Source organism: Ambystoma mexicanum, chromosome 10 (assembly GCF_040938575.1).
Source record: "Ambystoma mexicanum isolate Mex_15411 chromosome 10, UKY_AmexF1_1, whole genome shotgun sequence".
Taxonomy (NCBI): Eukaryota; Metazoa; Chordata; class Amphibia; order Caudata; family Ambystomatidae; genus Ambystoma; species Ambystoma mexicanum.
Window position 1 is genome coordinate 1,643,781,326 of NC_090932.1, and position 13,934 is coordinate 1,643,795,259.

General features: G+C 46.8%; 1 protein-coding gene across 1 annotated transcript in view; it reads left to right on the plus strand.

Annotated features, from left to right (window-relative positions):
• HIRA (histone cell cycle regulator) overlaps window positions 1–13,934 on the plus strand; it is a 1,376,152-nt gene that overhangs the window by 464,819 nt on the left and 897,399 nt on the right. Inside the window, exon 11 of the mRNA XM_069620059.1 lies at window positions 11,331–11,436. Within this exon, the coding sequence (XP_069476160.1) occupies window positions 11,331–11,436 (106 nt within the window). The remainder of the gene's footprint in view (window positions 1–11,330; window positions 11,437–13,934) is intronic.

Consider the following 13,934-nt stretch of genomic DNA (forward strand, 5'->3'; position numbering starts at 1 on the left):
TCATCACAAACAGATGGGTACTGGAGGCTCTCGGACCGGGGCACGCCCTGGAGTTCCAACGCAGGTGTCATTGTATCCCTCCAATTCAGCTGCAAGAACTACACAGGCTGTAGCTTCTGCAGGAGGTGCGGTCCATGTTACAGAAAGAGGCAATAGAGCCTGCCCCCACCGGCTCTGGAGTATATTCCAGATACTTTCTAGTTTGAAAGAAAACTGAGTTGGAGGCCGATTCTGGATCTACGTCATCTCAGCAAGTACTTAAAGTCCCAAAGGTTCCGGATGATCAAGTTTCAGCACGTGCTCGGCCAGCTGGAGCAGGGAGATTTTCTGATGTCGGTGCACCTGGAGGACGCCTACTTCCACATCCCCATTCATAAAAAGCATCTCATGTTCCTGTGATTTGTAGATCAGGGCCAGCACTACCAGTTCAAGGCTCTGCCTTTTGGGCTGAAGTCTGCCCGAGGGTGTTCACGAAGTGCCTGGTGCTGGTTGTGGCACATCTTCGCCTTCAAGGTCTCCACGTATACCCCTACCTGGACGACTAGCTGGTGCGTTCCCGCTCACAATCGCTGGCAAGCTAACACATGGCCAAAATCTTAGGTTTACTGATGGAGCTGTAGTTCTCCATTAACTATCGCAAGTCTTGCATGAAGCCATCTCAGGACGCTCTATTCCTGGGCACGCCACTCAACACAGTGACGTGCTTGGCGTCTCTCTCGGAGGTGAGGATGAAAGCCATACAAGGCAAGATGCTGCGCTTGTCGGCCCAGGCAGCAATGGTGTGGTCCATGAAGCCGCTTCTGGGAATGTTGTCCTCCTGCATCAACCTCGTTCGCCTCTCCAGATTACGCATGAGACCTCTCCTGGAGTTCCTGGATGCGAGGTTGATGCAAGTGAGGGGGAACTTTACATACAATATCGCCTTCAACGAAGAGTTCCGTTGGGCGATAGTGGTGGGGTGTTCAGCAGCATCTCATCCAGGGAGCTCTGTTTCAGGTTCCTCCTTACCAGGAGACAGTCACCACAGATGCCTCTCTAGAGGGATGGAGAGCCCACACCGGACAGTTACATGTCAGAGGCTTCTGGCAACCAGGGGGAAGGGACCTACACATCAATGTGCTGCAACTTCAGGCCGTATTGTGGGCCCTCAAGTCCTCTTCCAAGGAGGCCCAGGACTTGTGGCAGTGGGCCATTTGTCAAGATATGTTCCTCGTTCTGTTTCACCTGGTGGGAGCCAAGAATGCCATCAAGGACTCACTCAGCAGGGAACTGCATTCTTGCGACAAGTGAGACTTCGCCAGGACCAGGTGGATCTGCTGTTTGACAAATGGGGACGCCCCATATCGATTTCTTCACAAGTGCAAGAAGTTCGCCAGCAGGTTCCCGCAGCCCAAGAGCATGGGGGACACGTTCTCACTCCCATTGGGGGAACGGTTCCTGTACAGGTTTACCCATTTCCTCTCCTGCTGAGTGTCAGCAACACAATCAGACCGCTCCACGGCCGAATGATACTCGCCGCCCCAGCGTGGCCGAGACAAAGCTGGTATCCGGACCTGCTGCGTCTGTCAGTGGCTCCCTTCATCAGGCCTATCACTGACCCCGGACATTCTCGCCTGAGGGGTTGGGGGGGCGATTCTGCATCCTGACTCAGGGTCTTCGAACCTGAGGACATGGCTCCTGCAGCCCTAAAGTTTGGGGGTTATGCTCTACCCGACAAATGTAAGGACATCCTGGCCAGGGCCTCGTCAACATTGAAGTGCTACAGACATAAATGGAAACGCTTCTCTGCGTGGTGCAGGACTCAGAAGATTACTTTGCTGTGGGTTACCGCCTCTCAACTGCTGCCTTACTTGCTTTCCTTGGCAAAAATGGGGCTGGCTCATGCCTCTTTTAAGGTGCATCACGCCGCTATATCTAGGTACACTAGGTCTCTAGGCAGACCTTCACTGCGGTCCCACAGACCCGTCAAGGAGTTCTGCAAGGGGCTTTTCAGGACTTTTCCTCCGATAAAGGCTTCTCCACCAATGTGGGAGTTCAATGTGGTGCTAACTAAGCTCATGGGAGCGCCATTCGAACCTATGCATCAGGTCCCGCTTAAGTTTATCTTGTGGAAGACCGCTTTCCTCATGGCTTTCACCTCTGCCATAAGGGTTGGGGCGATTCAGGCCCTGTCCTGCATGCAGCCTTATTTGTCCTTCCACGCTTCGAGGGTGGTACTGCGTACACACCCCACCTTCATGCTAAAGGTGCCTTCGGAATTCCACCTCAACGAGCCTTTGGTGTTACCAGTTTTCTTCCCAACCCCTATAGGTCCCTGCACCATGCTGGCCGCGGCCAATAGGCACCCGTGACAAAACAGCTGTGCCGTAAGAGGGCGTACCGGATACAAGTAACACAAAGACGACCACTGTTAGGTAATGTTGTCATATACATTGACCCTTAGGAGAGATACAATACATTTGAAACAATGATCAGTGAAACAAAGGTAAGTAGTTCAGACACAGAAATAAAAATAACTCTTAGAATCAACACAAAACAGCGTCCCTAATTCTTATACCGTCCAACCCTAAGATGGTTTGGCGTCTTGCACCCAAAATTCTCCAGTTCCAAAGTTATCACTTCTTTGGATAGCTGTTTATATAGAAATGTGTAGTGCCAGTGGTTATGATTAACAAATAATTACATTGTTAAAGTTCAAGTAAATTTCAGATCAGCACTCAACTCAATCAAACATTCTACGATAGGCCTAGATTCGGATCCTTACCACTGGTACTACCACCAAATGTCAGGTTGGAGTGACAAGTGAAAGGGAAGGAAAAGGTATGTAGACTTGGACCCCTGGCTCAGAATTCTCCAGTGACCACTTGTGGAGGTTCCAGACTTTTACACGCTTGTTCTGTCTTGGTTCGCTTCACAAGGACAGAAGAGATTGTTTTGCACACTTTAGTTTCTTTTGGTCGCAGTACTTAGGAATCGTTCTGAACAGATTCCAGTTGAAGGCTGTGATGAGTCGGAAGAAGGAGTCGGACACAGACTGGACATTTCTATCAGGTTTATTCAAAATAATAAAGAAAATACCTATCTTGTCCTATTGCTACAGGGATGTTCACTACCTAATCAAACTAACTACGGTGCTCGTCTGTTGTCAGGAAGTCCAACTCAAAACAAATTTCCTCTGTCCAAAACCTAATCTACCTGACCCCTGCCACTAGACCCATTAACTAAAGTTTGCCAAAAGAATGCCTCTCATGGCTGCTTCACTTCGGGCTTCGGTCTCAAGGCTTTACTTCAGGGTTTCCTTAGTTCATATATACATCAGATGAAAAAAAGTCATCCTCTAGAACCAAGTTCTACAATGTTCTCTTCCGGTTCTCAATGTCTCATGTATGAGCTCCTGTAGCTCGTGCCAACTTCTCATAGGTTTAGGTATTCCTGTTGGTTTACTGCTTGTCTGTACTCAACACTTATCTTAATGATTTTCTTAAGATAGTCCCTTATAGTCCTTCCTCTGACTTTGACTATCTCACTCTCGTTCCATTTGATCCTTCTAGTCTTTGTTATTTCCTTATTGTGGGTGAGACCACCACCACTCCTGGGATCTCTGTTTCTCAAAGTCTTTCATTAAGAGATTCCCACATTGTGGTTTTCTTGAGTCTATTACAGCCCTTCCTCTGACTTTGACCATCTCACTCTCTTTCTACTCAATCCTTCTATTTTTTAGTATATCCCAATTATGGGTGTGACACCACCACTCCTGAGATCTCTCAGCTGTGCTCTTTCTCTGAGCCCTGTTTTAGGGGAGTTTTCCTAAAGTCCACTTGAGGTAAGACTTCATAAAACTATCCCAGGGGCATACAGGCCCCCAACTCTTAGTATCAGTCTGTACTATTCAAGGAACTTTGGTAGAGTGGCAGAGCAGTCGGGCTTATCATAAGAGGAAGATGTGAGCTGTAGGTAAGTACACTGAACCCAGTTAGTACAGTAGTCCAAAGAAACTCTTAAACCAATAAAGTTATATTAAAATATATATTAATTATATTTACGCAAGGAATGCCTTAAAATACTTGGGTCACTTAATTAACATACATAGGAATGCTTAGAAACACGTTTTAAGGGCCCCTGCTTATTTGGTAGTTGCTTGCGGTGCAGAGTTTGACTCTAATGACCGTTCTACCGTATTATCCGGACGACTGCACACTTGCGCAAAGACAAAGATACACAGTAATTGCATTTAGTTAGCAAAACCACATAAGATTGTCTTTTAGGAAGGAAAAGGTTTGGTTAGTCCTACAGTAGCAGAGTTCAAACGTACTAGAGGCCGTTTCTTAGCAAACTATAGCTTTTAAATTCTGATCCCTAACTCTATGTTAAAGTCGGTTCAAAGTCCTATGAAGCAGCAGAATAGCAAATGTTCCTGAAGATACTTTGTCTCTAGGACAAGATACTAGAAGAGTTAGCGCAACATTGGAGACCCTGTTGAAGGACTCTCAAAAGGGACGCTAGCCTGCAGCTTGGGTCAAAGGTAAGAGTGGACACCCTGTACACCTCTTTGTGCACTCTAACACTCTGGAGAGACTTCTTGGTTTAAGGTGAGCAATACCTTTTCACCCCCACAGTACCTTGGGTTAGAAGAAATGTTTGTGGCTGGATTCTCCTCTTTGTAGCGGCAACAGATCCGGTTTCTGGATTCCTCGATCTGGTGACGGGAGGACGGTCTGCGACAGGGAGGTTTCAGCTGCAGTCTTGAGAGAGAGGACCCTTGGCACGGATGTCTTCAACTTCTCTGGTCAGTCTGCGATTTTGGCACCTTTTTCTCAGAACCAACAACGGACGGTATTCGCCCAGTCAATATTCTTAGATTCCTGGAGTCCTGCACTCTGGTGAAGTGACTTGGATGAATCAGATTGTGTCTCTGGAGGTTCACCTGAAGCTCAGCAAAGACTTGGATGGTTTCAGACGCTCAAAGATGATGCACTGCAATTGGGTCAGAGGTCTCCTGGTATTCGCAGTCTGTAGCTCTGCAAAGGCACAGCACCTCAGTAGATGGCTCTGATTGTAGTTCGTCTCCATGCTGGTTGGTCTCACCAGCCAATAGGAAGGAGTTGTCCTCTTCGGAGCTCCTTTGTTGAGTAGAAAACTAGGTCAGGACAGCAGCGGTCACTTCATTGTGATTCAAAGGGTCTTCAGGTGCCTCTGGTTGTCATCTTCAGTTACTTCAGTTTCCAGGGGCCGACTTGATTTTCACCTCAGGACCTCACCTTTTATTCAGTTTTAGTACACCCTCCTTTGCAATCTCTCTCCACAGTTTACAGAAAGGGGTTGGTGGCTATCCAATCAGGACAGCCAGCCCCCCAGTGAAAAACTCCTCCCCCACTTCCTGCCTGCCTAGACACACTAGTGCCTAGGCAGGGGCACTCAACGGTTCCCGCCAAAGGCAAAACATACACACACTGACCTCCCCCTTCCAGAATGCTAGAAGAAGGGCTAACAAAGGGCAACCACGCTGGAAATGGTGAAAAAAGAAAGGAGCCCCCACGTTGGAAGATATGTGACCCTATTCTGCACAACCAAGTCTGTGAATACAGTCTGCAGTAAAAAATAATGCAATAGTTGGTAGAGCACGTCCACTGCCAACAGCCATAACTAGACGTTTGTCTATGTGACTAAAAAATGACAGGAGCAGAGAGAAGGGGGATACTAGGTATCCCCTTAGCACTCCACATAAGTCTCATAGTATAAAGTTTTAGAAAGGATACAAAGTATCCATCTATCCTTAAGAATAGTAGTTACTTAAGGATAGTAAAAGGATCTCAAAGGAGATTCCAAAGGGTTCCGAGCAACACTGCCCATAAGGAGCTGTGTGCTGCAAAAGTTAAACACAGATGCCTTAAAAGAGATATGGGGAAAGTAGACTCCATAGCAAAGGTAAAACACAGAGAACAGAGTTCCAAAAGTCAGAGTAAATAAGAATGAATTGAAAAACGTTCCACTTATTGAGGATAGAAAGAAAGAGGACCAGAAGTTGAGTAAAAAGTGCTGGGGGTCTTACTAGGAGAGGGGATGAAGCGTACAAATGATAAATCTCCCTAAACCCCTGAGCGAAACATACAACCGTGACTCACATTGCTTCTCACAGTGTTTCATTAAGAGATTCCACTACTGACATAATTAACTCTGGCCACTTTTTCCATCCTTCATAGGATACTCTTTCAGGCCTTCTTAAAGCCTCATGCTTAATATGGTCACTCACTTTCCTTGGCGTCTTGCGATATGTATCTTTATGCTTTGTTAATGTCGCAACGTCCGTATCAAAGTTTTCCTTTATTTAAGATATGCTCCCTCGGACGGCCTTCCCCTTCTTCGTTCCACCTCGGTACATTCGTTCATCGCAGGAGATGTTTCGGGTTTTGGCGCTCGTTCGGGTCTCCTGCTTCGGTAGGTCCTCTGCGCTCCAGCCTTCCTAACCGCTCCAGTCTCAAGGCTTCTGTGGCTTGACACGCTTTGCGAGGGTTCACCGGCGGGAGGTTTCAGGTCTCCTTTCTCTACGGGTATCGGCGCTATTGGGTGGACCTCAAGTCAACCACAGTGTTTTTGTGGTCAGGCCACCACGTCTGACGGTCTTCCACACTCTGTCCTCACAGCAGCTCTTCTGCTGTTCAGTTTGCCAGCATCTAGTCTTCTGGCATCTAGTCTGGTGTACTCTGCTTCTCGGATTGCCATGGGCTCCACGGCTCCAGTCTGCTCCACCCCTCCAAGGTGTAGCTGCGTCAGAGGGCTCCCCCTGTGTATGGCTTTCTCTCCTCTGTATTTCACTCATCCTGGTTACGCACAATTTCGTTCTGAAAGGGATATTCACTTTTCCTTCAGGCGTTGTGGTTGATCCAGACAAAAGGATTGTATGTTTTCCATTACTGAAGGCAGTCCCGTATATCAGATAAGGTGGCTTGCATAGGGGGTCCTCTGTGGGAATGAGTCATTCTCCCCTAAGGGGGAGTCCCTCCCAGTGAGTTCCCACTTGCCCAGATCCCTCGGGAGTGACTTGCAGAGTGGGTTCACCTCCCCCATTGTCAAAGGGCGTGGTTCCCCCATGCGATTCGTCTGAAGACACAAAGAAAGACTCGTGAAATTTCCGTGGGTCAGATAGCCACGGGGATACGTCAGGGACACGAAGACCAGATTCAACGAAGGTTGCTGCGGTCAGGTGGTGACCGCGATCTCCCAGCAGTGAACACAGGAACAGGTCCAGCACACCTTCCCTTGAAGTAAGATAGCAGGACTATTGGCACAAGCTGAATATATACAAAGTTCCAAATCTCTGCTCAGAACGGTGACAACTGCAGTGAGGGAGATCAGGAGAGAGCCGGTGATACCACTGGTTGAACCAGGGACAGTTCAGAAGGCTGAGCAGGCACAGATCCTCGAGCAGGGGTTGAGTCTGATTTGTTCACACCGGTCCAGGGGTGGAAGGACCAATGAAGGAGGAGGAGGGCTTCACCGGGACAACACTGGAATCAATGCTTCCCAGCTGCAGGGCTCTCCTTCGGGTCATCAGCGTGCTGTTCTTCTTTTTTGAAGTCTTGGCTCCAATGGTGATCTGATGAACAGTTACAGGAGCCCTCCTTCTAGCAAAGATACAGGCTTGGACCAAGCCCACCAATGTTAAGGATCTACACCATTCAAACAGCTAGTGGTTATTGTGGTAGGTCAGAAGGAGGAGACAGACCAGTTTGTGGACTTTTTACAGATGTTTTAATGAAAATAAATAAAAGGCCTCACTGTCGCTAATTTGTGGATTTCCCTACCTAACAAAACTATCTAGGGTGCTCGTCGTCGATTGTGAAGTTATAGTAAACGGTCTGTCCTCTGGCCAAAACTAAGCTGCACTGACCCTAACACTAAGGCGAAACATCTAAAGCTACCTGTTGGATCAACGTTTTCAGTTCCTTTTGGGGACTTTTCTAAATCCCTGGTTCCCCTTTCTCTTGACTTTGTAAAGTTATTTTCTTCGGCCTTTAAACTTCTTTTATCGTGCTTTTCTCAAGTGTCTCTGAAAGTCTCTTTTTCTAGTATCACTGGGGAAATAGGACTGTTCTTTATGTTGTTCCAACTCTCCATCTTCCTATGGTTGATTAACTCCTCTTTAATTATATAGCCTATGTCAGAATTCCCCTTTTCTGTTTCATTGATACTCTCACTGGGGCAAGTATGATAGACTCAATAGTTTTTCTTATTGTCTTGCCCACTTTGATTATTGCTGAGATAAGTAGGATAACTGCAGTAATGGTTCTTGTTCTCTGGGTTATTTCTTGTATTACTGAGTCAAGGAAGATGAGTCCCGTAATGATTTTCACTCCCTCTGTTCCCTTGTGTTTCATTGGGACTAGTAGGCAGAGTCTTGTGGTGATTCCCACTCTCGATTCTTTCTCGTATCACGTTGACGACTAGGCTGAGTCCTGTGGTGATTCTTACTCTCTGGGTTCTTTTTTGTATCACTTGGATGAGTACAATGAGTCACGTGAGGATTGTGCCAATAATATTCTGTGCTAGTCTTTCTTATATCACTGCTACTGTGACCAGTATGATTCTGGTACTTGTTATACTCCCGCCGTCCCCATTACCTTCTATTCCATGGGTTGGTGTCACCAGGCCTGCTTACAGGATAGCGGTGACTTTGTTCGGTCAGGACGCCTTCTCTCTGACTCTCCTTCTTGACTGCAGCTCCATGGTGCCAGTGTCGCAGTGGTCTTGGCTTAGTTACCCGACCGCACAATTCACCTCCCTACGATCACGCCACCACTCACGATAGGCTCTCCTCTTGGGGGCTTCCTTGTCCTGCTCTCCTCTTCCTTCAGCTTTCCTGGTGCTTCCCTCGCACCCCAGCTGGTTGCTTCCTCAACACGGAGGATCTCAAGGTTTTGATCAACTTCCATGACAATGCTGGCCTGAAACTCCCGGGTTTCACTTCTCGCTGATCATGGTCCGTCTTTCCTTTTTGTGAAAAATTGCTGGGCCCTCCCGAGTGGAGGATTATAGGCCCTTTTCTCTTCCAACTGACCGCTCTCCATCACTCGCTGTTATTTATAACATCTGCCCTGGTGAACAGATGTTTAGGATGCCACCCTTATTAATGTGAACAATGAGCAACTTCTGGGAGTCTAGCCAAACCGTTCAAAGTAGCATGGAGAGAGGCCAAGGCTAAATCTCAGGAGCGGTGATTGGGGGTCAGGAGTCCACAGTGTGTCACACCGGAAACACCAAGGATTACACTTAGACAGTTAGTTATAATAAAACACATTATTTATAAAACACATGAATAATAACTATTGTAAAGTAATATTATCACACAACACGAAATACTATAAAAACATGTGTACAGTCACTGTAGTTGTTGCAAAATAAAACAGTGCCACCCCCAGGAAGGCAAGTGATTAGGTTAGCACCAACTGTCTACAGGATTTACAATCCTAACTTTAGAAGTCCAACCCTTAGTTGTATGGGGCCTTGTGCCCACAAGTTCCCAATGTTTTCCGGTAGTTTAGGAGTTCGAAAAAAAAGAGGGTTTGTGGGGGCGTGAAGATGGGTCCAAAAGTTAGATGTAGTATTCTGGTGAATGAAACAGTTCTCAGCTTTCAGTGGGCTTTTAGCAACAAGTAAAAGTTATAAAAGCTAGGCAAACTTTTCAAGTGTGGAGATAGGGGGACAGGTAAGTATCACTACAACTTAACACGCAAACTCTGATTTCTCTTTAGACTTGGCCGGTTGCCGTCAGAGGGTCGCCTGAGGTAACTGTTCCTGCCTTTGGATCCGGTCACTGGTTCCTAGGACCTGCGGGTGCAAGAAGATTTCCAGTCGTGGATGAAAGCTTGGTGCAACTTCTTGATGAACAATGCAAGAACCACTGCTGCAGCACTCCTCAGGACACTTGACCCGGCGCAGGAAAGCAGTTTACTGGGACGGTCCCCCTTGCATGGTGACACCAGGCGTCCCGATTTTCTCAGTTGAAGGAAGTCGATTGAAGGGAGCTGAAATTGCACAGGAAGACCTCTTCTCGCACAAGCTGAAGACCCCTGTAGTTCGCGGTAGCCCAATCTGGAGCTGTTCAGTTCACTGGGTGGTCCAGGGACACTTGTACATCGAGATACTGGGACCAGTTCCTACTGGTCCAGAAGTGTGAAGAACCAACGAGGGTCTTCAGAGGCCAGTAGGTGGACAGGGCTCCACTGGGACTCGAGCCAGATTTGGTTGCCAGGGATCTTCCACTGTCTTCTCAGCTCTGACAGGATACTTGGATCTCTTCAGGGCTGCTGGAATGGATCCAGGACACCTCCTCTTATCCCAAAGTCAGGTGAGTAATCACACTCAGCCCTCCAATGCCAGGATCTGCCCCACATATGCAGACCAGCAGTGGTCCAATCAGGGACCACAGCAGGTTTCTGGTGGGCATGCACACCAGACTCTCAGGCGCCAGTATGTGGATTGGGACCAGATAGTCCAAGCCGCCTTCCTAGAACCCCACTCACGTGTTATGCACTAGCCCACGACAAAAAGCATTTCCTGGACAAGTGCATGACCATAAAAGGAAATTCCTGGCAGGACAGGAAGAATACCAAGGGACAAGATTGCCAAGGAACAAACAAAAAACCTTGTGGCACAGCCATGTTGGGACACTAGCCACTGCTAGTAGCCAAATGCGGTAAGGCTAACAAAAAGTACAGTCAAAAGTAAGAAAAAGTAACTACTGCCACCAGTTTGTCCTTCGGCACATCTTGGGTAACCAAAAAATCCCTTTGTGTGTAGTCTTGGGCCATACAAATGAAAACCCATTGCACTGCATTGTGCAATGATGAAAAGTTACCATAAAAAAGTAACAAAGCCAAAAGACTAAGGGAAACACTGTTTCTCAGTACTGACACCCTAAAGGAAGCAGTATACTTGTGGCAAGTGCTGGCTCTCTCAAAGAAAATATTCTGTCACACTGCTTTGCCGTGCGTTTGCCTCCTGGTACCACTCTAACCCTTCTGTACCTCCTTCACAATACATCTCATGGTGTATTACCATTAAAGTGCTTCCCTGATTGGGTGTTGTGGTGTTCCCAGTATGTTTGGCCAAGGGAGACTGGGTAGGCTCTGGACAATCTCCCATATACCACCACTAGGGGTAACATCAATTAGCGGTTGGCTTACCTTTTGCCCCCAGTCCACAGTCGCTCTTCAGGAACTCTGTATAAGTGACACACTCAGCACTGAGAGCTGACACTGCTGGCGATTTGGTGGAATAGCCTCTAGGATAATTTATAAAATTCTGATGTTCTTTCTCCTTTTGTTTTACAGGACATTGAGTGGGCTTGGCATCTTGGTGTGTTCCATGGACGGGTCTGTGGCTTATTTGGACTTCTCCCAGGATGAGCTCGGAGATCCTCTGAGCGAAGAAGAAAAGGTAGCAACCAAGTCTTCCCTTTTTCATGTAACTTTGCATGTCCAATCAAATGTTTGTGCAGATAATTTCAGCATGATTGTTTGTCCAGCACTGCTGACACTGTCTTCTTTTGATGAACGTTAGTTTTTTAAACAAACCAAAGAATGCAGTAGTCCAAAAACTATGATTATTATGTGTATTCTTTTATGTTGGCAGTGGCTTTGAGCCCTAGTCGGTGCTGTGGTTCATGGTGTCTCTTGTGCTTTTCAGATAGTGCCTTCACTTATTTCAGTCCACGGAAGGAATAGCATGTCTCTGCATTGTTACTGGAATGTCTAGTCCTCCCTCTCCTCCACATATGCGCTTTGAACGGTAGTACAGTGGTCACTTGCCAAGCCAGGCTCTGCCCCTTATGCGTCTACTGACTCGCAATACCTCCGTCGTTTTCTTTTGATTTTGTGAGCATTTTTCTCAGATGCAGTGTCTTGCATTTTTTTTTGGTCAATCCTTTACTTCCTTGGGTCTATTTCTGCCTCTCTGGTCTGCTCGCTTCTAGGTATAGCTCCCTGCCTTTGCTTAGGCCTTTAACAACCTCCTTCAAGTGCTTGGACTCGGGTCAGTCACATTTTCCAGAAGCTGACCCACCATGTGAGTGTCATCAGTGCCTGGGTCTAGAGCATGCATGGTCTGATTATGCAGTCTCTTCATAACTGTCATCTCGTGGGTAATCCTTTTCCTAATTTACGTTCCTTCTTCATCATCCGGAGATTGTGACTGAAAAAGACAGAGACGCCAGAAAGATCAAGTGATTGTAACTTTTCTTTGCTCACAGGCTGATTATGCGCTTTCTGACACTTCTCTCTTGAGTCAGGCAACAGCGTACTCTCTGGGAGCTGTGGGCCTGTCTGCAGCTGCTAATCTCCTAATAGTGACAAACCCAGAGTTTGCTCATTGCTTAACACCAGCTCTTGTTCCAAGCTGCAGATTATTCCTTATTCCCCTGAAAAGTGCCTTAGTGTTTGCTCGAAGCCCAATTCTTGCATGCTTAAAAATGCTCAGTGGTATATTGTATATGTAGACCTGCCCAAAGCTTTCTAGCATACCGTTAACATGTAAAGTATCTTATATCGGAGGATGTTCTGCAGGGATGCATTGGTCTAACTGTCAGGAACGCTTCTTTTGTTGCTGCATCCCGGTCTCTTCTAGTGGGACCCCCAGCTTATCTTGTGTGAGTCGACCTATTTTTAAAGAACAAGGTATTTTTAACCACTGTGACTAGCTTAGCTCACTTTGATTGAGGGCACTGCTTGGCTGCTACCAATGCAGAAGGACCATCCGACCTTATTTAAGTCTGTTTTATAGTGTTAAGGTAGTTGTTGTACAACGCCCTGTTGAGGGCCATGCACCACCAGCCTCCTAGGGCTGGGCCAAAGCACCCAGCCAAAAGGAAAGCCAAAGCACGTATGGGTAGGTAATTTGGCAGTGATTGTTAGGAAAGGTTTTCTTTTTGCACCTTCCCCTTGATAAATTCCCATGGGACACCCAGTGTTTTTGCTTATTTTCTTAACCTTGCCCTGATTTTTGAAATTCAGTAAAGGTTCTGCTTTACTTCCCTTTCTTGTTTTGCTCATTCTTTTGGTGAACTTGACTAGTCCCCAAGACTGCCAGTAGTGAGAGAGACTTTCTCTAATTTGGAAATTAGTATTTTTACAATTGCACACTGTTAGAAAGGATTGCTATTTACTGCACCTTCCCTTCCATTTCTTTGAACCCCCAAACTTTTTGCTTTTATTTGTGTATCTGACCTGTTCTTTTTGCAGTGAAGCCTTACTCTTCACTACACTGGCGTTGTGCTCATCTGTTATGGGGAAACTGACATGTACTTCAGACTGTCAGTACTGGGAAACATTGTTTCCCTTAGTCTTGTTATTTTGTTACTACTTTTAGTAACTTATCACTTGTGGTAACTTTTTATCATTGTAAAATGCAATACAATGGGGTACACGTTTTGTTTTGCCCTAGACTAACACAAGGATTTTTGGTTACTCTAGGTCTGCTAAATGGACTAGCTGGTGGCAGAAGTGACTTAGTACCATTTTTTTGGTGTATTTCGTTTTAGCCCTACCACGTTTGGCTGCCAACTGTGGCTAGTGGTCAAACTTCGCCATGCCATGAGATTTTTCGCTTATTCTTTGCCATCTTGTCCTTTAGCATTCTTCATGGCCTGTGAGGCCAGGACAATCCTTATATGGACTTCACGTGCCCGGGGAAACGGAGGCTATTGGTGGGCTACTGGATGGCTGTGTGTTTGCTACCAGGAAGTGGGCTGGGACTGTCTGGTCCCAATATAGAAACTGGTGCCATTGTGTCTGAGTGGTATGCATGATTTCTGCCACCAGTGGTCCTGATGCGACCACTGCTTGGGTGTGTGTGTGGGGGGCAGACCTGTCATTGGCTAGTGGGAGCTGCTGCTCTTACCTGGCTTTTTGGATAAGAAGAGGACCGCTGCACCCACTCTA